This window comes from Gorilla gorilla, chromosome 11 (genome assembly GCF_029281585.2).
Source record: "Gorilla gorilla gorilla isolate KB3781 chromosome 11, NHGRI_mGorGor1-v2.1_pri, whole genome shotgun sequence".
Classification (NCBI taxonomy): Eukaryota; Metazoa; Chordata; class Mammalia; order Primates; family Hominidae; genus Gorilla; species Gorilla gorilla.
In genome coordinates, this window is record NC_073235.2 from 110,792,665 (window position 1) to 110,817,615 (window position 24,951).

Here is a 24,951-nt window from a genome sequence, read left to right on the forward strand (position 1 = left end):
TTCATTTTTTTAATGCTTTATTGAAATGATTTAAAAACTTTTTTCATATGAGAACACAGTAAAGGCAAGCAATGACATATTAATTTTATTTTGGATTAACTCTTTGGAAATCTGCCTCCCACTCCATCACTGTGCAATATTCAATGCCACACATTTGTAAAATGTGCTACAAAGCCAGCTTGCTCTAACACAGAAATACTATATACTTTCTGAATTCTCCAGCAGTCTTCCAGTCACAATGAAGTAGCATAAGATCATACTTTTTTTTTTAACAAAATGTAGCCATGCAATATGCTTCTAAAAGAAGAAAGCTCAACATCAAAAATAACACTTCAGTGCAGTTGTACCAAAAACAGTTGTAAAGAAAAATGTACTGGCAAGAGCTGTGGTTTTGAGATGATGCTTCTCGTCTGCTCCCAGAGAATCTATTATGAAGTTCCATGGTACAATTCCAATTTTCTAAGTGACCTGCAGAATAAAAGATGATTTTGGTATCAAGCACATCAATTTAACATGGACACAGACATTACTTTAAGTCTATAGGAAGTTAAGGTCAAATATCAGATACTAACTTACTGACAAAGATAGATTAGATTAATGTAATTACAAAGGAATTTTCATGGAATTATTCTGATATATTTGGAAATTGAGTTATATTTCCCAACTAAATGCAATATGTGATCCCATACTGGATCTTATACAGAAGGAAAAAAATGCTTAAAAAGAACATTATTGGGTCAATTGACAAAATTGGTGTATAGAGAGTACATTAAATAAAAGTACCAATAATAGATATTCTGAAGTTGATAACTATTCTATGGTTATTTAAGAGAATTACTTTGTTCTTGAGAAATACACACAGAGGTACATAGAGTAAAGTGGTAGTGTATATATATAACTTCTAATGGCTCAGAAAAAAATTATATATCTTTATCTATATACAGAGAGACAAAGACAGAATATAATAAAGCTAACAGAACAAAACATTAACCATTCTTGACTGTATAAAAGGAATACGTGGGTTCTTTGTATATTATTCTTGCAAATTTTCTCTAAGTTTGAAATTATTTTTACATTAAAAAGTTATACTTCTCTTAACCAATCCTACCCAAAGCAAATCAGTTTTTGGCCTTTTAGCAGTTATATATTATGCTTGTAGGATATTATTTTGAATTTCTGATGTATTGCTTTGGATTTAAATTTAAATTGTCCTCTCTCTATGTCTCGTTTCCTTTCATGATAGAATGAATTTCTCATGAGTGGTGATAAAGAGAGCGATTATATTATTGCTTGCCACTGTCCTGACACTTTTTTTTTTTTGAGACGGTGTCTCACTCTGTCACCCAGGCTGGAGTGCATGCAGTGGCGGGATCTCGGCTCACTGCAAGCTCCGCCTCCTGGGTTCACGCCATTCTCCTGCCTCAGCCCCCCAAGTAGCTGGGACTACAGGCGCCACCACGCCCAACTAATTTTTTCTATTTTTTAGTAGAGACGGGGTTTCACCATGTTAGCCAGGATGGTCTTGATCTCCTGACCTCGTGATCCGCCCGCCTCGGCTTCCCAAAGTGCTGGGATTACAGGTGTGAGCCACCATGCCTGGCCTGTCCTGACACTTTTCTAAGCCTTTACACATATAACTTATTTAATGCTTATAACAACCCTATGAGGTAGGTACTATTATGACTTTTTAAAGAGATGGAAAACGAAAGCACAGAGAGATTAGGTAACTCACTGAAGTTATTAAGTGGGTAGCCTGGATTCAAGAAGTATGCTGTATTCTAGCTCTTTAGTATGGTCCTGTTCATTCCAAATTTACTTCCTAGTAATGTGCCCACTACTGACGCTTTCCTAGGACAATGCAATTTAAAAAAAAATCTTTAAAACTGTTTCCTAGCCGGGCATGGTGGCTCATGCCTGTAATTCCAGCACTTTGGGAGGCTGAGGTGGGTGGATCACGAGGTCAGGAGTTCGAGACCAGGCTGACCAACATGGTGAAACCTCGTCTTTACTAAAAATACAAAAATTAGCCAGGTGTGGTGGTGCACACCTGAAATCCCAGCTACTCAGGAGACTGAGACAGGAGAATCACTTAAACCCGGGAAGCGGAGGTTGCAGTGAGCCGAGATCACACCACTGCACTCCAGCCTGGGCAACAAAGCAAGACTCTGTCTCAAAAAAAACAAAAAACAAACAAACAAAAAACTGTTTCCCAGAACACTGAGGGTTTTGTTTGTTTGTTTGTTTGTTTTGAGACAGAGTCTCGCTCTGTTGCCCAGGCTGGAGTGCGCTGGTGCAATCTCGGCTTAGTACAACCTCTGCCTCCTGGGTTCAAGCAATTCTCATGCCTCAGTCTCCCTAGTAGCTGGGATTATAGGCGTGCACCACCACACCCAGCTAATTTTTGTATTTTTAGTAGAGATGGGGTTTGCCATGTTGTTCAGGCTGATCTTGAATGCCTGACCTCAAGTAATCTGTCCTCCTTGGCCTCCCAAAGTGCTGGAATTATAGGCATGAGCCATCGTGCCTGGCTGTGATTTTTTTTTTTTTTAATAATTTCCTCTTTTCTCTTACTCTATGAAGAAATTTGGTGGCTGGAAATAAATAAAAAATTCTGAATAAGGCATTGTTTTATCTTGAAGTTAAAAAAATTGTTCTTCAGCTAAAAGACATATAATATCTACAAGCCAAAAAGGAAAAACAGTAAGCTCAAATATTTAAAATGAAAATCTTCTTCAAATACCAAGCTGTGAAAGCATGTTTTTCATCCATTTAATAAAATACTTATTCCTTTAATACAGAAAGAATTCTAACAAACCAGTGAGACATACATATATGTATGTTTATATGTATATGTGTAGCAAATATTTAAATATAAGAAATATTAACAGTGGTTATTTCTGAAAAGTGGGAAAGGGGTGTGAAGAAGAGGGAGTTCTTTTGCTTTTCATTTTATATTTTTTGTCTGGCTTGAAAATTTTACTTGTAAGTGTGTACACTATTAAAATTTTTAAAACTAGTTTAAAAGATACATTACCCAAGAGTTGGACCGGGCGCGGTGGCTCAAGCCTGTAATCCCAGCACTTTGGGAGGCCAAGGCGGGCGGATCGCGAGGTCAGGAGATCGAGACCACGGTGAAACCCCGTTTCTACTAAAAATACAAAAAATTAGCCGGGCATGGTGGCGGGCGCCTGTAGTCCCAGCTACTCAGGAGGCTGAGGCAGGAGAATGGCGTGAACCCGGGAGGCGGAGCTTGCAGTGAGCCAAGATTGCGCCACTGCACTCCAGCCTGGGCGACAGAGCGAGACTCCGTCTCAAAAAAATAAAAGAGTTGGAAAAAATGCCTAAAGTGCACAAATAATAAAGTGTGAAAGAAAAAACACAAACGAGTTTTCTGTCGCTTGATTAAGAAAGGGCCTTTCTGGAAGGGATTCATCTCAGGACCTGGGGCCCTACTAAAACATGGGCATTTGTTTTTTTGACACTCCTGGGCTCGCAAGCATCAATCAGCCTATAGAAAGGTCTGGTCCCCAGAACTGAGCCTTTGATCACTATAGACAGGGCACAGAGATTTGAGAACCGTCACCTAAGGACTATTCGCTTACTACCTACTGCCAATTCACTAAATAAAAATTGTTACTGAATCTCTGCTGCCTGCGAAGTACTTTATATACATGTGAGAAATACTAAGGAAATAAAAGATATGCTTCCATCAAGAATCGAAGAATCTTCATTGGTTGTGGAAGAAAACATATATGGAACAAAATTATATTTAAAAATAAGATACCAATGAGTAATCTTTAGAGGTAGGTTCTCCTTACATAGGGTCCATTGATGAGGCTTGCCGGGGGTGTCTATAAACCCCTGTTTCAGAGATCTTTTTGTGTGTGTGTGATTAAGTTTAAAGTCTAGATTGTGTCTGTGTGTGTGATTTTTGGAGTTGTTACTGTTTTTTCATTGTTGTTTTGTTTTGCTCTCTAAAACTTGCTGCTTCCAAACACGTATAAAAAATGAACTTATTTTTCAAATTCTTCAAAAAATTCTTCAGAAACAAAGATATGGTTCTAGAAAGTCTAATACCTTCGGCCGGGCACAGTGGCTCACGCCTGTAATCCCAGCACTTTGGGGGGCTGAGGCAGGAGTTTGAGACCAGCCTGGACAACATGATGAAACCCCACCTCTACTGAAAATACAAAAATTAGCCGGGTGTGGTGGTGCATACCTGTAATCCCAGCTACTCGGGAGGCTGAGGCAGGAGAATCGCTTGAACTCGGGAAGTGGAGGTTACAGTGAGCTGAGATTGTGCCATTGCACTCGAGTGTGGGTGACAGAGTGAGACTCTGTCTCAAAAAAAAAAAGGAAAAGAAAAAAAAGAAAAGAAAAAAAGGAAAATCTAATACCTTCAAATCTTATTATAGCAAATACGTTTGAAGGAAAATTGAATATGGTGATAATTTCCCCAAATAGTGCAGTTGTTCTGTTATCAGAATAACATTTATTAAAACCCTGATATGACCAAAGAATTCAATCAGTTCCTAAAGCAGTTGCTATGATAAGGTTACATTTCTAATTAATCAGATATAAGGGACAGAGAAGACAGTTTGCCTCTGAAATCTGAATAAATCCTAAGCCTCATGTAGTCCAGTCTATTCAGAGACTCAATTTAAAAATGCATGGTACAACAGCCAAACTAAATAAAAATAAATTTAAATTGTCACTTGTTTCCTGATGCAAACCCAATCATAAGTCAGTATATCAGTTCTCAAAGTTCCCTTCCCCGTTTTCTACCTTACAGCCTTCCAGCATATCTAACATCTCTCATTCAACAAAACTCTAAAATATTCCAGAATTCCAGACACCCACCCTGTACCACTTTTCTGATTCTCTCCCCGCTCAGCTTTTATTCTGTTGATCAGAGAAGTGTCTCTGACTTCTTAAATTTTCTCTTCACTTTGCACATTACAGCTGAGAGCCCAGAGCTGGAAGAACGAAGAGCCCTCCTCCCTTTCTCCTTTCTTTCCAACCCTGTCCATCTCTGACCATTCTCTGAATTCCGCCACAAATAAATCAGGAATCAGATGGACAGGGGAGGAGCAGGGGAGACTCTAAGCAGGAAAAAAGAAAATTACTATTACTGAGAGAGGGATCAAGGATAGAAACATTTGGGATACAGAAATTAATACAAACTTTCTCCTCAACATGCTTATTTGCATCAACAGAGTAACAGCCAATTAACTTGTGGATAGTATTTTTCAAATGCTGAAAAGATAATAATAGCTAGTATTTATTTGGGGTTTACTCCATGCTAAGCACTGTTCTAACCTTTTAACATGAATAATCTCAGTTAATCACCCCGACAAGCTTAAGAGGTAGATATCATTATTCTTCCATTTTGCAGAGGAGGAAACTAAGGCACAGAGAGTTTAAGTATCTTGCCTGATGTCCCATAGCTAGTAAGCAGTCGGCTCTAGATTCAAACCCAGAGCATCTGACTCCAAAGGCTAGACTTTTAACCACGGTATCAGGAAAGTACTCCCAAAAGAGCTGGTATCAGTTTGGTCCAATTTACAATTTCACACCTACTTTGTGCTTTGGCTGTGTGTCTGAAAACCTTTGTGATGATTTCCATTCTGTGGCATTTGCTCCCTTTGCAGAGATGCTGGTGGCATTTTTATTTGTTGTTCCCTTTCTTGACTTGACACCTACAGACAGATGCAGTAACCATATCTGTATATAAAACTTTTTAAAAAATGTGTCCATCCACAGTTTCATTTAATTTCATTTCACTAATTAATTATTTTTGAGACAGGGTCTCACTCTGTCACTCAGGCTGGAGTGCAGTGGTTCCATCACGGCTCATTGCAGCCTCCACTTCCTGGGCTCTAACAATCCTCCCACCTCAGCCTCCTGAGTAGGTGGGACTAGAGGAGGGTGCCACCATGGCCAGCTATTTTATTTATTTATTTATTTATTTATTTATGAGATGGAGTTGCACTCTTGTTGCCCAGGCTGGAGTGCAGTGGCGCAATCTCAGCTCACTGCAACTTCTGCCTCCCAGGTTCAAGTGATTATCTCGCCTCAGCCTCCTGAGTAGCTGGGATTACAGGCGCCTGCCACCATACCCAGCTAATTTTTGTATTTTTAGTAGAGATAAGGTTTCACCGTGTTGGCCAGGCTGGTCTCAAACTCCTGAACTCAGGTGATCTGCCTGCCTCGGCCTCCCAAACTGCTGGGATTACAGGCATGAGCCACTGTGCCCGGCTTATTTTTGTAGGGATGAAGTTTCACTAAGTTTCCCAGGCTGGTCTCAAACTTCTGGGCACACAAGAGATCCTTCCAGCCCAGCCTCCCAAAGTGCTGGGATTACCAGTGTGAGCCACCCCATCCAGCCCACTCACACCTTTAGATCCTTTGCTTCTGGAGTGCTTTGCTCCCATCACCAAAGCATCTGAGAAACAAGACTTCCTTGATTTCAGTAATGGAGGGAAATCAAGCCCTAAGAGCCCCTGGTTCTTTTAAATTCAACCAGACACAGAAATCTAATTCCCATTACAATTTTGGCCTTACCTGGTGAGCCTACTTCCTAATTTCCTAGTTTGACTTACATTCCTCTAAGCAGGTGAAAGTAACCAGGCTTACTCTGTTTGCGGGCGTATGCTGCTGCTTTGGGTGCTGTTAACATGGCAAAGGGGTGCAAGGAGAGGCGGAGAGATGAAACTCGGGGAACCTGAAAGGAAAACAGTCCTACTTTTAAAATCTGTCCATCATCTGTGGCATGAACACCTGCTAGTCACAGCATTTGGCCTATTTAATCAACTCAGAATCCTTGAGTCCAATTGTTGAGTACTGTCCAACGGACACACTGTCCACAGTCCATTGATGGGGCACGTGAAGCATATGAACGTGAACTTGCACACATGGCCTTTTGTTCCTGTACTTGGTTCCCATTGCCTAGAATGCCCTGTCATGCACAGATGCTCTTCACATAGTTCCGTTTATAGCCATTTCCTCCTTTTCTGCCTAGAGGCACCTACCTCTCTTTTACCATGTAGCTCAAATATGACCCCTTCCGAGAAATGTATCCTGATGTCCTCCCACACCCACTCTCCCTTGCTGGCACAGTTCCCCCTGCCTACCCAATGCAGAATTGTTGGTTCACTCATCTGGCCCAAAGTCTTTAACAGGCACTTTACAGAAGAAGAAATATATGAATAGCTGTCCATTGGTAATCAGGGGGAATGCAAATTTAAACCACAGTGAAATACCATAATACACTTAACAGACTGACAAAACTGAAAAAGCCAGTATAGATAACCTGCATTGCTGGTAGAAATAGAATTGGTACAATCATTTTGGAAAGCAATTTAGCTTTATGTAGAGAGTTGAAGATGCTTATACCCATGGCTTAGCAATTTCATTCCTAGGCATATACCATACAGAAACTCTTTTGCCGTGCAATGCTTCTTGCTTTTGCAAGAGATAACTTGGCCAGGCGCAGTGGGTCATGCCTGCAATCCCAGCTCTTTGGGAGGCTGAGGCGGGTGAATCATCTGAGGTCAGGAGTTCAAGACCAGCCTGGCCAACATGGCAAAACCCCGCCTCTACTAAAAATACAAAAAAATCAAGCGAGTGTGGTGGTGGATGCCTGTAATCCCAGCTACTCGGGAGGCTGAGGCAGGGGAATTGCTTGAACCCAGGAGGCAGAGGTTGCAGTGAGCCGAGATTGCGTCACTGCACTCCAGCCTGGGCAACAAGAGTTAAAACCTCATCTCAAAAAAAAAAAACAAAAAAAACCTCAAGTGCCTGAAATGGAAAAATAGATGACAACATTGTGGTATATTCCTAGAGTGGAATACTGTATGTAGTGAAAAGAAACTATAGCTATGTTAGCTATGTGCAGCAGTATTAATAAGTTTCTGAAACATAATGTTGAATGAAAAAAGAAAGACATTAAATGACACATTTGCTAATATCCTATTTATAAAAACTCAAGGATGGGTGTGGTGGCTCAAGCCTGTAATCCCAGCACTTTGGGAGGCCAAGGCGGGCAGATCACAAGGTCAGGAGATCGAAACTATCCTGGATAACACTGTGAAAACCCGTCTCTACTAAAAATACAAAAAAATTAGCCAGACGTAGTGGTGGGCACCTGTAGTACCAGCTACTCGGGAGGCTGAGGCAGGAGAATGGTGTGAACCCGGGAGGCGGAGCTTGCCGTGAGCCGAGATCGTGCCACTGCACTCCAGCCTGGGCGAGAGAGCAAGACTCCATCTCAAAAAAACAAAAACAAAACACCAAAACTCAAAAAATGTGCAAAATTAAACAATATATAGATTAGAGATGCATATGTGGTAAAACTATAAAGAAGTAAAAGATAGTAATCAACACATAATTCAAACTAGTGGTAACCTAGGGCAAAAGGAAGGGTATGAGACAGGAGAGGGTATGCAGAGAGCTTTAAAGCTGTTGATACTGTTCCATTTTACACACTTGGATTTGTTTGTTTGCTTGGTCTTTGTCTTTTAAATATATATTGGTAAGTGTTCATTTGGACACAATTAATATTGAAAGTGTGTTTTTAATCCCTCGTTTACTATTATTATTATTAGTTTTTGAGACAAGGCCTCACCCTGTCACCCAGGCTGGAGTGCAGTGGCGAGATCTTGGCTCCCAGCAGCCTCCACCTCCCAGGCTCAAATGATCCTCCCATCTCGACCTCCCAAGAAGCAGGGACTGTAGACACACAACACCATGCCTGGCGAATTTTTGTATTTTTTGGTATAGACAGGTTTTTGTCACGTTGCCTAGGTTGGTCTCGAACTCCTAGGCTCAAGTGATTCTCCTGCCTCAGCCTCTTAAAGGGCTGGGATTACAGATACTGCGCCTGGCCAATTCCTCATGATTAAGATCTGTCAATATTGAACTTTTGTTTAAAACATAGGTCCCTCCCCTTATCATGAGAACATTTTACAATTTCTGCACAATTCAGTCTGAGTCAGCATCCTCCAAAAAGAGAAGACGCTTGGCAAATTACTGGAGTAAGTGTGAGAGGGTGGAAGCCAGGCCTATCACGAAGGGACCAGGTTGCTATCAGGAGGAAGGAGGGTGGTCATCCCGAGTGGGGGTGAACTTGGAAATAACAGCACTAATATGGAAGGTCCCCTGGTGCCACCATCGTGTGCTCGATACGTGCGGTCTCACTGAGTCCTCAGAGTGATCAGGTGTGTTTGGGTAAGTGTAATCATGCCTGTTTAGACATGCCTATTTACATATGGGGAAATTGGGAATCAGAGAGAAATAACTTATCCGAAGACACACAGCTAGCAAGTGACAAAGCTGGGACTGGACATCAGTCTGTTTGCCTGTGACATGCCCTGGACTTGGATGTCAGTTAGGATGGACTCGAATGATAGCCAGTCAGACGCCGGGGTCCGGCCGCATGAAGAAAGAAGGAAAGCAGAGGTTCTAGTGCTGTCTGACCACCTGCCTTTGTCTCTTTCCTCTTTCTGATGTGCTCATTTCCACTCTCTCTGTCTCCCTCTTTCTCCATCAAATGGAGTTGAATAATATTTTTATTTTTGTTCGATTTGTTGAAGGAAGATTTATGTTCTCTTTTCTTCAGGTTAAAATAGAATAAGACATGGTCGGGCGCGGTGGCTCAGCCTGTAATCCCAGCTCTTTTGGAGGCCGAGGGGGGTGGGTGGATCAGTTGAGGTCAGGAGTTCAAAACCAGCCCTGTCAACGTGGCAAAACCTCGTCTCTATTAAAAATTCAAAAAAAGTAGCCGTGCGCAGTGGCACGCACCTGTAATTCCAGCTACTCGGGAGGCTGAGGCGAGAGAATCACTTGAACCCGGGGGGGGCGGAGGTTGCAGTGAGCCAAGATCACACCACTGCACTCCAGCCTGCGTGACAGAGTGAGACTCTGTCTTAAAAAAAAAAAAAAGAGTAAGACATTTTATATTTATCCGGGGCTAGTTGTCAATAATTCTCACTTGCGTAAGGTCTTTAGTTGAATTTTTTCTATGAGTCCAGAATCCTCAGCAGAAAAAAGCTCCCTATCAGCAAAAAGCAGTTCCCTCTCAGGAGGTAGAACCTGAGGCTAACAGAGTTGGTGAGCAAACCCGCGCCTATGACTCCTTTCTACCATCAGGTGGCAGCACATAACCCCGGAGAAAGCCATCCAGCCTAGCACAGTACCCATATTGTGTCATGCGGCCAATTCCAGCTGCAGGAAATTCTGCATAATCTGATTAGTATTCAACAGAGTTTTAAGCTTTTGCTTGGGAAGGATTTTAGCTGTTGCTTAGGAGACATTTTATCAGAAGGAATCATTCAGATGTATGTAGTAATTAAAGAAGAATCTCTTGCAATATCTTTTTTTTTTTAAAAAACTCTAGTTAAAACCATTTTTTGAAATTATGTTAAATTCCAAAAGGCTCTTTTAAAATAGCTTTACCGTTCAGTCTTTGAAATGCTACATTGCTATCGAGAGGTCCTGCTAATTCCTAATTCAAGATGTGGCAAAAGTCCCTGTGTGCAGCTGATGTGTAGCTCCAAGAGTAAGGCCTGAACTGGCGTTCTGGAGGCGGGGAGCTTGTGAGGCTCACGGGGCAGATCCTCAGGCTCTTAGGCTCTTGTACTGGTAACTCAAATTATGCCCTCTGTGATCACTGGTTGTCCAAAAGAGGCAAAGTTTACATTGTGTTAATAATACACGTGGATGCTTGATTAGCTATTTAATTTTTGAATATTTAGAGCAGTGGTTCTCAATCTCATGTGATTTTGCCTCCCTGGGGACATTTGGCAAAGTCTAGAGACTTTTTTTTTTTTTTTTTGAGACGGAGTCTCCCTCTGTTGCCCAAGCTGGAGTGCAGTGGCACTATCTCCACTCACTGCCACCTCTGCCTCCTGGGTTCAAGCAATTCTCCTGACTCAGCCTCCTGAGTAGCTGGGATTACAGGAGCCCACCACCACACTCAGCTAATTTTTGTATTTTTAGTAGAGATGGGGTTTCACCATGTTAGCCAGGCTGGTCTCGAACTCCTGACCTCAAGTGATCTGCCCGCCTTGGCCTCCCAAAGTGCTGGGATTACTGGCGTGAGCCACCGCACCCGGCCGACATTTTTGTCACAACTGGCGAGAAGCTCCTTGCATCTAATGGGCAGAAGCCAAGGATGCTGTGAAACATCCCACAATGCACAGGACAGCCCCAGAACTCCATTCCCTGAGTAGCAGAACTTTAATTAAAGCTATTATTTGGAGGTTACCATGGGCCAAACACTAAGGGCTTCATTGATTCTAACTTACTTCATTCCCACGACAACCCCATCTTTGCGTCCCTGTTTTTACAAATGAAATTGAGAATTATAGAGGTTAGAACGTTTGCCCAGGATTATTCTGCTTGTAACTGTGGAGCTGGGATTCAAACCCAGGAGGCCAGGCTTTGGAATCCTAGTGCTTAACATTACACAACCTGCCTCTCAGATAATATATCTATATATATACTATATATACATATGTATACATATGTGTATATATACACATATCTGTGTATACATGTATTATCTATATACGTATATGTATACATATGTATATAGTATATATATGTGTACTATATCTGTATATATGTATATATGTATACATATACATTTCTGTATATATGTATACATATGTATACAGATATGTATACATATGTATACACATATCTGTATACATATGTGTATACATATCTGTATACATATGTATACACATATGTGTATACATATGTATACAGATATGTATACATATGTATACTTATATAGTAGTATAGTAATCAATGGCTCGATTTTATATATATACACACATATATATTATATAGTGTGTGCATATATATGCGTATATGTAATATACATTATATTGTATATTATAATATATATAACCGAGCCATCATTCACATCACATAGCAATAAACAAAATACAAGCGGCCAGACGTGGTGGCTCACGCCTGTAATCCCAGCACTTTGGGAGGCTGAGGTGGGTGGATCCCCTGAGATCAGGAGTTCGAGAACAGCCTGACCAACATGGCGAAACCCCATCTCTACTAAAAATACAAAATTAGCCAGGCGTGGTAACGCATGCCTGTAATTCCAGCTACTCAGGAGGCTGAGGCAGGAGAATCACTTGAACCCGGGAGGCGTAGGTTGCAGTGAGCCGAGGTTGCACCACTGCACTCCAGCCTGGGCAGCAATAGGGAAATTCCATCTCAAGAAACAAACAAACAAACAAACAAAAACTAAAACACAAAAAAATACAAGCCTTTAAAGAAAAGTCAGCCTCTGTGATAATATTATCTCTTTCTGTTTAGAGCTGGTTATTGTCACTGATTGTGAGAATGGGGACTATGTGTCACTGAACAGAGAAGGTGCTGAACAAAGGCTCTTTAATGAATAAATGAGTGATCAGATGGATAGGTAGAGATTGGTTGGTCCACTTCTACATGGCCTGTCTTCCCCTTCTAGCACCTTTATTTATTTATTTATTTATTTAATTTTTATTTTTTTTGAGACAGAGTTTTGCTCTGTTGCTCAGGCTGGAGTGCAGTGGCACAATCTGGGCTCACTGCAACCTCTGCCTCCCAGGATATCCTGCTTCAGCCTCCCAAGTAGCTGAGATTACAGGCATGCACCACCACACCCTGCTAATTTTTTGTGTTTTTAGTAGAGATAGGATTTCACCGTGTTGGCCAGGCTGGTCTCAAACTCCTGACCTCAGGTGATCCACCCACCTCTGCCTCCTAAAGTGCTGGTATTACAGGCATGAGCTACCGTGCCCGGCCTTCTAGCAACTTTAAATGAACCTGATTTATCTGAGCTACTCAGACACCCATGTTTGCAAACCTTCTTGACGGATAACCCAGCCAAACCTGGAGGGGTCCACAGTGCCATCCTCTCTAGGATGTGTTTTTCCATATTAGTCTTTTAGCCATGTGAGTTGGGACCAACTAGTCAGATGTGCTGATGCCTTTCTAGACCTCTCCCAGGTACCAGAAGACAGCAGGGAGAAAACAGTGACTGAAACAGAAGGGTTTGGGGCTCAGGCTTGTATGTATATGTGCTGAGGGGTAGGGGAAAAGGAGAAAGGGCAGCCTAGAAGGGAGAAAGCTGCAGAAAAAGACAAGCAGGAATAAAGCAGTATGATTTGCTTGGCTATCCAAGGAACACAGAGAGCTGAGCTTTCTTTGAAAACCAAGAACAGCTTGATCTCTGAGGAGCGTCAGGCCTGGGGTGGCTTATATCTCAAACAAGGTAAGCTCCAATATAGGATATAAGATCTATAAGAAAAGTAATCTTGGCTGGGTGTGGTGATGCGTGCCTGTAATCCCATATTAGGGGAGGCCAAGGTGGGAGGATCGCTTGAGCCCAGGAGTTCAAGACCAGCCTGTGGAACAGAGGGAGACCCCCCCCCATCCCTAAAATTTTTTTTAAATTGTTTTTCGAGATGGAGTTTCTGCTCTTGTTGTCCAGGCTGGAGTGCAGTGGCATGATCTCAGCTCACTGCAACCTCCGTCTTCCGGGTTCAAGAGATTCTCCTGCCTCAGCCTCCCCGGTAGTTGGGATTACAGGCGACCGCCACCACACCTGGCAAATTTTTTGTATTTTTAGTAGAGTTGGGGTTTCACCATGTTGGCCAGGCTTGTCTCAAACTCCTGACCTCAGGTGATCCACCCACCTTGGCCTCCCAAAGTGCTGGGATTACAGGCATGAACCACTGCAAACGGCCTGCAAAAAAGTTTTTAAAAAGTTATCTTGTCTGACTTGCTCACCACTGTATCCCCTGCACCTACAATTATACTGAATGAACAGATGAATGAATGAATGAGTGAGTGAATGAATGAAGTGAGTTGAAACTAGAGGGATCAGAGAGAAAGTTCTGATTTTCACAATGATCAAGGGCATTTGAGTCTCAGGACTACAGTCAGGTTACATATGGATTAAAGTGATAGGAAAGTTGGTTTCAATGTAAACACTTGACTCCTAGGGTGGACCTGGTGGGCTCTTGAACTCTACATGACCCCACTGCTTGCATAATGACCTGCAGTAAAAGAACAAGGGAGGCAGGCATTCCTGTGGCCACAGCCCTGCCCCTGCCCTGCCCTCCCTTCTGAATCCAGGTGGGGGCAGGGAAAGCCACAGTGTGAGCAGAAGACCTGGGCGTGAGGGCGTTGGTGCCCCCCTTCTCCCCTCCCACTGCATGGCCCTCGCCACCTCACCTTCCCTTTCCTCTTCCCTCTTCTGGAGGTATCCAAAGGCGAAGAGATCAGTAGTTCACCTCTAAATGGCAGTTCATATTTAAATGTTTACTTAATGTTCATACATTTACAAGTGGCAAAAATGGAAGTGGTCTTAAAAATTATTCAGAACACCCTTTTTTTTTAAGATCAGTCATATGGAGGCCCGAAAGGGGACAGGGACGCATCTAGGGTTTCATAGTAGTGGAGTCAGAACTCAAACCCAGGTCTCTGAACTCCCAGGTCATTGCTGCTTCTACTGTTAATGATTTCAAAGTAGTTTCATGGGAGGAGCTGAGAGTGGAGCTCACACCTATAGTCCAGCTACTTAGGAGGCTGAGGCCAGGATTTCGAGGATTACTGGGTCCCAGGAATTTGATACCAGTAGTGAGACCTGTCTTTAAAAAAAGTAGTAGTGTTGTGGGAAAGGAAGATGTATCAGCAGTAAACTAGGGAATTTGTCATGAGAATGAGCCTTGTGGATCTTGTCCTAGTTCTAGAAGATATAGTACATCATAGAAGGGAACTGTGTGGACCTACCAGATCTACATTACAAAAAGTGTAAGTGAAAAATTACATTTATTAGAAACAGAGCAGAGGTTGGCATGGTGGCTCATACCTGTACTCCAGTACTTTAGGAGGCCAAGGCAAGCAGATCACTTGAGGCCAAGAGTTTGAGACCAGCCTGGTCAACATGGCAAAACCCCATCTCTACCAAAAAATACAAAAATTAGCCGGGTGTGGTGGTGCATGCCTGTAGTCCCAGCTACTCAGGAGGCTGATGCACGAGAATTCCTTGAACCCAGGAGGCAGAGGTGCAGTGAGCCGAGATCGCACCACTATACTCCAGCCAGGGTGACAGAGTGAGACTCTGTCTCAAAAAAAAAAACAAAACCACAACAGAGTAAAGTTTGGCCCCCAAGCCTGGTACTCACTGCTGCCCCTTCTCAGCCGTACACAAGATACATTTGTTATTACTGCATGGTCTTTTACATATGAAAGGCATTTCACACACATGTTATTCAAGTAAGAAATGGTTATGTCTGGTTTTGTACATTTTGATGTAAAACTGTTATTTCATAATTGATGTCTGAAAATACAACATTATACATTTATACACTAAATAAATTCTCTCTAAAAATCCCTTCTATTGACAATCCCAGGTCACCCTTACCTTGATGGTACCAGAATCGGAAGAAGAATCAGCCCCATAAATTTTAAAGACTTCCTCAATCGGGATACTGTTCTGTTAAACAACAACAGCAATAACAAAGTATGATCATACCATGGCTTTTCTTTTATTATAAAACAAAGCTAATATAGCTCCAGTATGTCTAAAACTGTGCTTGGGTATCATAAATACTAAATACAGTAAATAACTTCTGATCAAGGATAAATCAGTTTTCCAGATACCAATTAGTTATGTCTCTCATTCTTTTCTTTTTTCTTTGCCTCTAAATAAATGTTTTCACATACAGTGTAGAAGTTAGTCTTTTTATTACTTTAAAAAATGAAACATTTACTATTAGTAACTCCTAAACATTTAGAAACATTGGTTGAAAAATAATGTAAATATTCATTACTGTAAAAATGCTCAGAGTAGATATGAAATATTCATATAGGCAGATAGTATTCTTTTCCTTACCATTAAGATTCCAGCATAAGATGATAAAATCATAGCTTCTCGTTCTCTACGATTTGGATATATGGGTCTGCCATGGAATGGTATTTTCCTAATGGGGAATAGGAAATACAAGTGGAAGATTTATTCTTGTTCTTTTTGATGCCTGCTAAGGTTGTGATGATAATTGATAAGTAATCTGCAATGGCTGTGTGCTATCTGCTTATTTATATTAATAAAATAATAAAATTGATGTGATTGTTCCTCCATCGGTGAAATCCACACTTTGAATTTTTAATCTTCCAATAATGGTGATGAATTTGGCCTCATCTATCCATGTTTTCACAGCAATCAAAGATTGGCAGACTGGCCACTATGGTGGATGTTTATGGTTTTGCAAACCATTATCCTTTCCCCTTCTTGTGACAATTTGCTTTGGGGGAACTACCTAACCCCACTGTAAGCCTATATGCTTCTAGGGAAGCTGACTACACCCCTAGATTCCAAAGATGAAAAACACACTGTGGACTGAGCTGTCAGTGTATTCCACCTCCCCTGCGCTGCCACTGTCCAACCCTAGACAAGCCAGGTAACAGCCACTGAGATTAAAAAAAAATATATCCACCCTTCCCCGACAATGAAATGGGCTGAAACTAGGAATGGTGTTCACCCTGAGGAAATGGAGTCAGGAGGTAGATCCAGATGACATTGTTTGAGTTTTGAATTAAACCACGCCTAACACTGTCCTACCCATGGACTTTTCAGATACAAGGGCAATAAAATCTACTCCCCAGCTTTTTTTGCTTAAGGCTGTTCAAATTGGATTTTCAACTGGATTTTCAAATTGGTCATTACAGCTAAACCCTAACTGTTACAACTCTCTAGGATCAGGTGTGTAGTCCAGAGCCATTGAGTAGAAAAAAAATAACAGGCCTCCAGAATAAGCTATTTGATCCTGTCCTCATTAGTTCTGTGTTCTTACCAACTGAGTGAGTCTGCCTGAACACTCACTATACATGACAGAAAATGCTGGTAATCCCAGAAAGAAAATTATTCTGCGCTTCAAACAGCTCAGCTCAGATACATGTCTGCCTAAATGCTTAAGAATTTGTTTGGTAGTCCTTAGGAAAAGGTTACAGTCTTTACCCATAGAACTGACTGTTTTAAATCATGGCATGTACATAGTAAAGCAGTCATGTTTCTAAGACAGAGCATTCTTTATTTTTGAGATGGAGTCTCACTCCGTTGCCCAGGCTGGAGTGAAGTGGCACAATCTTGGCTCACTGCAACCTCTGCCTCCTGGGTTCAAGTGATTCTCCTCTCCTGCCTCAGCCTCCTGAGTACAGGTGTGCGCCACCACGCTAGGCGAATTTTTGTATTTTTAATAGAGGCGAGGTTTTACCATATTGTCCAGGTTGGTCTTGAACTCCTGGCTTCAAGTAATGAGTCTGCCTCAGCCTCCCAGAGTGCTGGGATTACAGGCCTGAGCCACTGCGCCCGGCCCCTTAAGACACAACATTCTGTGCAAGAAAGTCTTTTATCTCACAGAAGTCGATTAGTATAGAGATGCAAAACATGGAAACATGTAACTTCTTCAAGTTGGCAACTGTTCAGGTTCCTCAGGTGTCTCGTTGAAGAGGGATATTCACCCAGTAGTGTTTTCAAATCAAAGTGCCTCACGATGGAAGATGTTAGGGCTGGAACTTCCTCTATCGTTAATCATAGGCACAAATTAAAGAGGAAAGCAACAAACCTACTTCAACTTACAGTTCCTCCCACTCCAGCCAAGTTAAGTCTTCTGAGGGATCCAGCCATTGCAAAGCAACACTGATGGCCAAGTCATAGTGTGCCTGGGAGCAGGAAGCACAGAGAGCAAAGAAACAGGCTTAGACATTGGCCGAAGTACTCCCTAGACCCAATGACAATGGCACTGCTAAGCCTATTCTAGTCTGTCATGTCCAAAATGGGAAGGATCATTAGCTTTAATAACCTGATGCTCGGCCAGATATATTTTTTTTTTTTTCTCAGACCTCACCTCACAGGGATGAATCAGCCAGAAATATTTTGGGATCTTCAGACATTAAATTTATTTCCCACTAGAGCAGTTATCTGATTTCTGTGATTTGGAAAAGAAAGGAGAGATCAGTGAAGAATAATAAACTTGGAATCAGAAAATCTGGGCTCAAATCTAGGTATTGCCAACAACTCACGGAATATCCTTAGGTGAGTAACTGATGCTTTCTGGGCCTCCGTTTCCCTAAATTTTAACATAGTAAAAGGTAAGGGTGGGGGAACAGGGCTGCAGGGAACAATTTCTGATTCTGTGAGTAGAATGTCAGAAATGTGCTTCCAGGGGTACAGGGGCAGTGTGGTGGGAATTTGGAGGGATGGGCCGTTTTATGTCTACCTGGGGAGATAGCTAGAATCCCAAGAAGCTTCAGAGAGGGAAGCTTCATTGGAGCTGGGGCTTGTGGGATGAGAAGGTCTACAGATGGGGAAGGAAATCACAGGCAGAGGAACTAGCATGAGGCAAGGACGGAGCGGGCGGGGAGGGGCGTAGACCTGAGTAAGTGACTTGCTGAGAGTTTCACACGCACGTATAGTAAAAAGCTGAGAACCAATGCGGAGGCTTATTTTTATCATAGTGACCACCTTTTCCTAGTAATTCCTAAGAGTTCTTGTTCAGTAAGCATATTTACCATTTGTCTATCAAAATATTCCTTCTCTCCTTTCAGTCCCCACACACAGAAAAGGGAAGATTGGTTTTGTTTTTAATTATTGTAGAGGCGTTCTGAAGTTTTAACATTTTTAAACGGTGGAGTTATTTCTTCCAGGGACTGAACCAAACTGAACAGTGAACCTAAATGAATAAATAAACAGGAAGAATGGGACCATGACCAAATGTTGCAACCGGATCCAAAGTTTGATGCCTTGGCATCACTTGTTTGGTCATTTGAAATGCAAATTCCTAGGCTACGGCACCCCCCCCCCCCCGCCCCCGCCCCCCTTCACCTCCTGAATCAAAACAGCCTTGTAATACGACCTCATTAAAGTTTGAGAAGCACTGCTCTAATCTACTTAATTTCTCTGTTTAATATGTGTACAGAGAGAATAAGGCTTAACTATTTCCTTAGCTCCAGGGTAGTTTTGAAAGCCAGTGAGCCTGGCTCTACTTTAGTCGGAGAAGAAGAGGAGAGGGGAGTGGAGGGAGAGAGTCTTTTTTTTTTTTAGTGTAAGGATAGTAAATGGGCAGTGAAAAAACTGAGGGTTTGCTAATTTCTTTTGAGTTAGATCTTTATATGGTTTCTTCCTTAATTTCTGTGATGTGAACTTTCAGATCCTGAGTCTGGGCTTCGAAATAAATAACACCAAGGATTTTTAGGGTTACTTAATTTATTTGGTTTTCTCTCACTAATGCAAATGGTAAAGAAATTATTTTGAGAACTACATGATAGCTAATTTTGTCATACTCTTAACTCCACAGATGTAACCTTTTGCCTGGCATTAATTTTGCTTTTTAATCTTCTTTCCTAATAGCAAATAACTCTCATGATTTTTATTTTCTCATTCTCTTTTTGCTTTCTGGTTAGTGGGTTGAAATGACCATATGAACAATCTCAGGGTGAGGGGAAGATGAGGAAGAGGACATTTGGGGGATGGGTGTCAATATTAGCCTTGTTTATTGTATAAATAAGATCCTTTTTCTGTCTCTTTAATACACATATAACACAAATATGACTCGCATCAGCGTGCCTTTCTTTACCATATCATCTAGAAAGGTGAGTTGCCGTCTTCCTTTTGGGTCAAATTCATTTTCCCGAAGTCTGATGCCAATATAATCTCCCCTTAAAAGCAAGAGAGCAGCATTGAACCATTGGAGTGACACGGGCTCAGTCTGCAGAAAAAGACTTTTTTTCCCCCATCCCTCCCTCCCCCACCAAAATACAAGAGAATTTGCTGTTGCTCTGGTAGCTGAGTTAATATTCGGTTTTGGTTTACATGATAATTCTACAATGCTGCAGTTTAAAATGTCTAACCATAATTAACTGAAATAACATTTATCTAAAAATTAAACTCAATTGGAACAGAATTTACAGGAAAGCAAGGAATATGCCAAATACCCACACACAGAAATGGTTTTACAAGACCAAAAGGATTGAGACACACTGTTTAAAATAATCATTTGCTTCCCGTGTTAAATTCAAGCAGTATGTCCAAAGTTGATACATTCCAGATATATAAAATTCTGTAGGTAAGTATTCTTTTGCCATAAGGCTTTTTCTCTTTAGAATGCAAATACCCTTAGGAGGAGGAATGCATAAAAACGTATTAGTGATTCCACTTTAGTTTATCCTTAGTGGATCCTTTCCTAACAGTAACTTTTAATAAAAGAAGGTAAAATAAGCACCATGAGGAGAGAAGAGAGAAAGGTGCTACCCTGGGAATGTGACAGAGAAAAAATAGGTGCAGGAAAAGAAGGACTATGGCATCTCCCAGGTTGATTTCGGCACATCTCAATTTTACGTAAGGTGGAGAATAAGTTTATTTCTGGCTTCTAAAAGCTTTTCTTCTGAGTCATTAAGCTTAACTAGATTGATAAAAATTCTTAAATTTCTGCCGAAATTTCAGGATACTTTAAAGTAGCCTAAATGTATTCTTTGGATATAAACTTGTATTTATATCACTTTTGAAATTCCAGTTCTTTGGATGAGATATGTGGAAGAGTTGGCATTCCTGATCATGGTTTGTTCTTTACTATTCTATTGGCCTCTAACATATAACACAAATATGACTCGCATCAGCATGTCTTTCTTTACCATATCATCTAGAAAGGTAAGTTCCCTTCTTCCTTTTGGGTCAAATTCATTTTCCTGAAGTCTGATGCCAATATAATCTCTGCTTAAAAGCAACAGATGAATATGAATTCACATATATGTGCATACACATATATGTGTGCACGTGTACTATATATGAATTCACATATATGTGTATACAGGTATATATGTACATATATGTATATTCATAGTTTCTTCTAGTATTTCTTAAGGGCTTGTTAAAATAAAATTATCTTAGAAGGCCGAGAAAAGATATTTGATGGGAATGGTGATAAGCTCTTTGATGAAAAGGCTATTACTGTTGTGTCTATAACACATATGACATAGAACATAATCTTTCTTTTTTCTTTTTATATGGTTTGTGATCTTTCACCAACATTTGTTAAGTACAAGTCAAAGAAACACTACCATGGGAGGAAAACATTTCTTTCACAGGAAACTTGATGTGTTCGTTTTAAAAATGTTCAGATGTAAAGAAAAAGGAGATGAATTTCTTAGTTGATAAGGCTGACAATAAAAGAGGCAGAGCAGAGGCTGCAATTTAGATTCTGGGCCCTTTCAGGAATCTCTCTTATACCTTTTACCAGCAGGGCCAGCCCCTTTCAACGGTGTATCTTGCCTACACAGGCTGACTGGGACATAGGCTCAGCTCTCAGGCTCTAGAATGTGGATGCCTCAGATGTGCAGGCTGCCAGCAGAAACATCCTCCGAAGTGTTTCAGCATCCTGCCTCGCACCACATGTGAGGCCTCCCTGGCAGGAAACCGACAGAGGCCAGATCATCCTCTGGTTTTCTCCTACCATGCAGAAATAGATTCTTAGATTTTTACCCGCTGCCAATACCCAAGCCATCTATGACATGAAATCCACCGAATGCCAAGTGTCATAAATGAAAGTTATTCTCAGTCATACTTACAAGAGCTTTTTCATTTCCTTCTTTATGAGCCTTCTTTCCATGTTAAAGGCTTAGCCAGCTGAGCAGGTATCCGCAGCTAACACTACACTTAGACCCAGCTTCTCTGAGTCTAGAGGCTACAGCAGCAAATCAGAGAGAATATGAGTTAGGGATGCTATCACTCCAAATACCAGTCATGGAGTCCTAGGCTCTGGAAGGGATCTGAGGGAGCACCTCATTCAGGCCTCTTACTCGGCAGGTTCAGGGTCAAAAAGCCACCTGGAGGCTCATGCACTGTACTTTTGTGTTTATTTGACACCTTTTATTCCTTCCAAATTTTTCCAACACTTATTTACTTAATTTACTCTTCCTTGCAATAATCTAGCAAGTAAAACCAAAATGGTTTGTGTAATAGCTGATGAGACTATTCGGGCAGAACCATCCAAACTAGATGGATGTGATCCATCTAGATCTGACTGTGTTTGGGTTTTTCTGTGAGCATTCAACTCCCAGTGAGTTCACCCTGGCTCAGTGGCTCATAATGGAGTTTTCCATAGAATCCATCTACACTCTCCTATTGCCAGGAGATCCTTGAAAGAAAATATGGTTATGGGAAATATGTCTTCAATTCCCACCCCCACATTGAACCAGAAATTGAAGATCAGGTGATGGGGTCAAAAGGAGTCTGAAGTCACCAAAAAGGAGTCTATAGAAAATCATCACTATTGAATGGGGTACTCAGAGAGAGGTATAAATAGGATATCAACTCTATTTGTGATGTTTTATTTATTTTTAAATTTATTTTATGGTTGGGCCTCTATGATCAAATAGTTGTTCAAACTTTATCCCGGATGTTTCTGGTTTTTTTTTTTTTTAATGAGATTATCATTTAAATCAGTGGACTTTGAAAGCAGATTGCCCTCTATCTGAGTGAGCCTTTTCCAATCAGTCGAAAGCCTTGGCAGAACAAAAGACTGACCTCCCCCATGCAAGAAGGAATCTGCCAGTAGGCAGCCTTTGGATTCAAACTGCAACTCTTCCCTGAGTCTGCGGGCAGCTGGCCTCCTCTATCAGATTTTGGACTGGCCAAGACTCCACAATCATGTGAGCCAATTCTGTAAAATCAAAATATTTGAGTGAAAGAGATGGTTAAGCCTATACTGCACTGTGTGTGTGTGTGTGTGTATGTGTGTGTATCCACACACATCCTGTCAGTTCAATTTCTCTGAGGAACCCTAATACTCAAATATAACAAAATGTTAATAGTTGTTGACTCTGGAATTCTAAGTCCATGGATGTTCATTATACTACCCTTTGTACTTTTAAAATTGTACGTATATTTAAATCACTACTCTAAAGATGATTGGAAAACAAACTTTAGAAACGGTTTTTTGAAAATGGTACCATATAAACACTAAGCTTCACTTGATTCAGCTCTACCAACAGTAAGCAGAGAGCCAACAGGATGGCGCTGATCTAAATGAATGCTTCCCTAGGCCACCTTCATTATTTTGGATAATTTTTTTTTTTTTTTTTTTTTGAGACGGAGTCTCGGTCTGTCACCAGGCTGGAATGCAGTGGCACAATTTCGGTTCACTGCAACCTCTGCCTCCTGGGTTCAAGTGATTCTCCTGCCTCAGCCTCCCAAGTAGCTGGGACTACAGGTGCATGCCACCAAGCCCAGCTAATTGTTTTGTACTTTTAGTAGAGACCGGGTGGTGTCATCATATTGGCCAGGATGGTCTCCATCTCCTGACCTTGTGATCCACCTGCCTCAGCCTCCCAAAGTGCTGGGATTACAGGCATGAGCCACCGTGCCCAGCCATTTTGGATCATTCTTGCTGCTGCGACATCTGCTTTAGTTTTTGGGGAGTGGACGGGATGTGGATAAGATGAAAGTGGGGAAGAAAGTAAGAGCATTTCACAGGAAATTGATTAAGTATCAAGACAATAATATTGCTCCCTACAGAGTCAATGGGGAGAGGATGCAGCAAGCCATAGAGGTGGCCCTATTGCCTAGAGAAGAGAGAGCACTGGACCCAGGAAAGCCACACTCATTGATGTGGCTGTGTGTCTTCTGCTTCCCAGCCTCAGGTGTTATCCAGAAAAGATGGGCCTGGTTAACATTGCCAAGAGCACTTGTTACCCTAACATTCTGTAACTCTATAAAGTCTGGCATGCATTAAAATTCTTCTGATTCAATAATTTGGAAAAACATTTGTTGCTAGACTATTTGGCCTATCTCAATTCCTTGGCAGGGAGTAAGGCACACTTAGCATGTGCTTTAATCCATTCTTGTCTTGTAATTCTGAGAAAGCCCTTTGAGTTTCAGATTTACAAGTTATAATATTTGCATTGCTTCGTTGTTATGACAGCTTCATCTTAGATCATCTCTCATCCTCCCCATCCCCTGCCCCCACCACCGCCATTCAATATAGTATAATATGCAAAGGTTTCAGTCTTTAAAATATGAGTATATCCCACTCCCAAACCACTAAACTGTAGGTCAGAAGACCCTGTGAGGCTACCAACTAGCTGTGCACCTTGAACAAATTAATTTGCCTATGTTTTTTCATTTCTTCCTCTGTAAAACAAGCGTTGAATGATTGGAGAGGTCCCTTACAGCTGTGGAAGTCAGTGATTTATATGGATTTAGTAGCTACGCCTGGTCTAAAGAAGGCCATTTGCATGGACTCTAATTCAGCTAGATTTGAATTCTGCCAGTTATCCCTCTTCTCTGTCTATAGAGCTCTAAAGAAAACAAGACCGCTGTGTGTTTTGTGTGTGGCTGAAAGCACACACAAAAGAGGTACTGGAAAGATGTCAGCTGTCTCAGGCTTTAGCCGTTTCATAGAAACAATTCCCTAGAAGTCAGAGCCCCCAAGTTCTATAGGAATATCATTTCCTGGAGAATATCTGCACATTCCATGCTCCCTGCTGCACACCTGCAATCGTGGTACAGGTCTCTTGGGCTGTTCTATTAAGTGCCTGCTCTTAACAAATTCCCCTTTGAGAATCGCTCACCAACCGGAGACCGGTTCCAGTGCTTTTGTTCTTTCTCTGCTTCTGGAGGCATGCTGGAGCATCCGCGCATCTCAGACTGGTGCTCACAGACATCAGGAACACATGCTTTTTCCTGGTTGCTAGGAAACAGTGAATGAATTAAAATCATTTGTTTTAAAAATACACTCCCCTACGCCCACCCCCATTAAGGGTTGAGGGAGGGTGGAAAGTCATATATTTGGGACAGGATTGTGATCCTGGCCTGAAGTTCACGTGTCTTTTTACCTGAGTAGGCTTATGTTTCCCATCTAAATGATTAATTGAAAAACCAAG

At 41.5% G+C, this 24,951-nt stretch overlaps 1 protein-coding gene across 6 annotated transcripts; it reads right to left on the reverse strand.

Annotated features, from left to right (window-relative positions):
* On the reverse strand, positions 1–24,951 carry C11H2orf80 (chromosome 11 C2orf80 homolog). Of its 6 annotated transcripts, none has more exons than XR_010129688.1 (11): positions 24,904–24,951; positions 24,644–24,758; positions 21,637–21,752; positions 19,650–19,731; positions 17,654–17,736; positions 15,911–15,998; positions 15,440–15,511; positions 6,637–6,724; positions 5,581–5,699; positions 3,035–4,337; positions 379–468 (listed from the first exon to the last, which is right to left on the reverse strand). XR_010129688.1 is itself a non-coding variant. In XM_004033130.4 (10 exons), exons 3-10 carry the CDS (start codon positions 21,675–21,677, stop codon positions 460–462), a joined length of 582 nt encoding a protein of 193 aa, XP_004033178.2. In that variant the 5' UTR covers positions 21,678–21,752; positions 24,640–24,758; positions 24,904–24,951; the 3' UTR covers positions 1–459. The 6 variants fall into 6 exon arrangements, 3 of the variants coding, with proteins under 3 accessions (XP_004033178.2, XP_018877325.3, XP_018877328.2); XR_010129687.1 differs by having other exon boundaries at positions 24,640–24,758; XM_004033130.4 differs by lacking the exon at positions 3,035–4,337 and having other exon boundaries at positions 1–468; positions 24,640–24,758.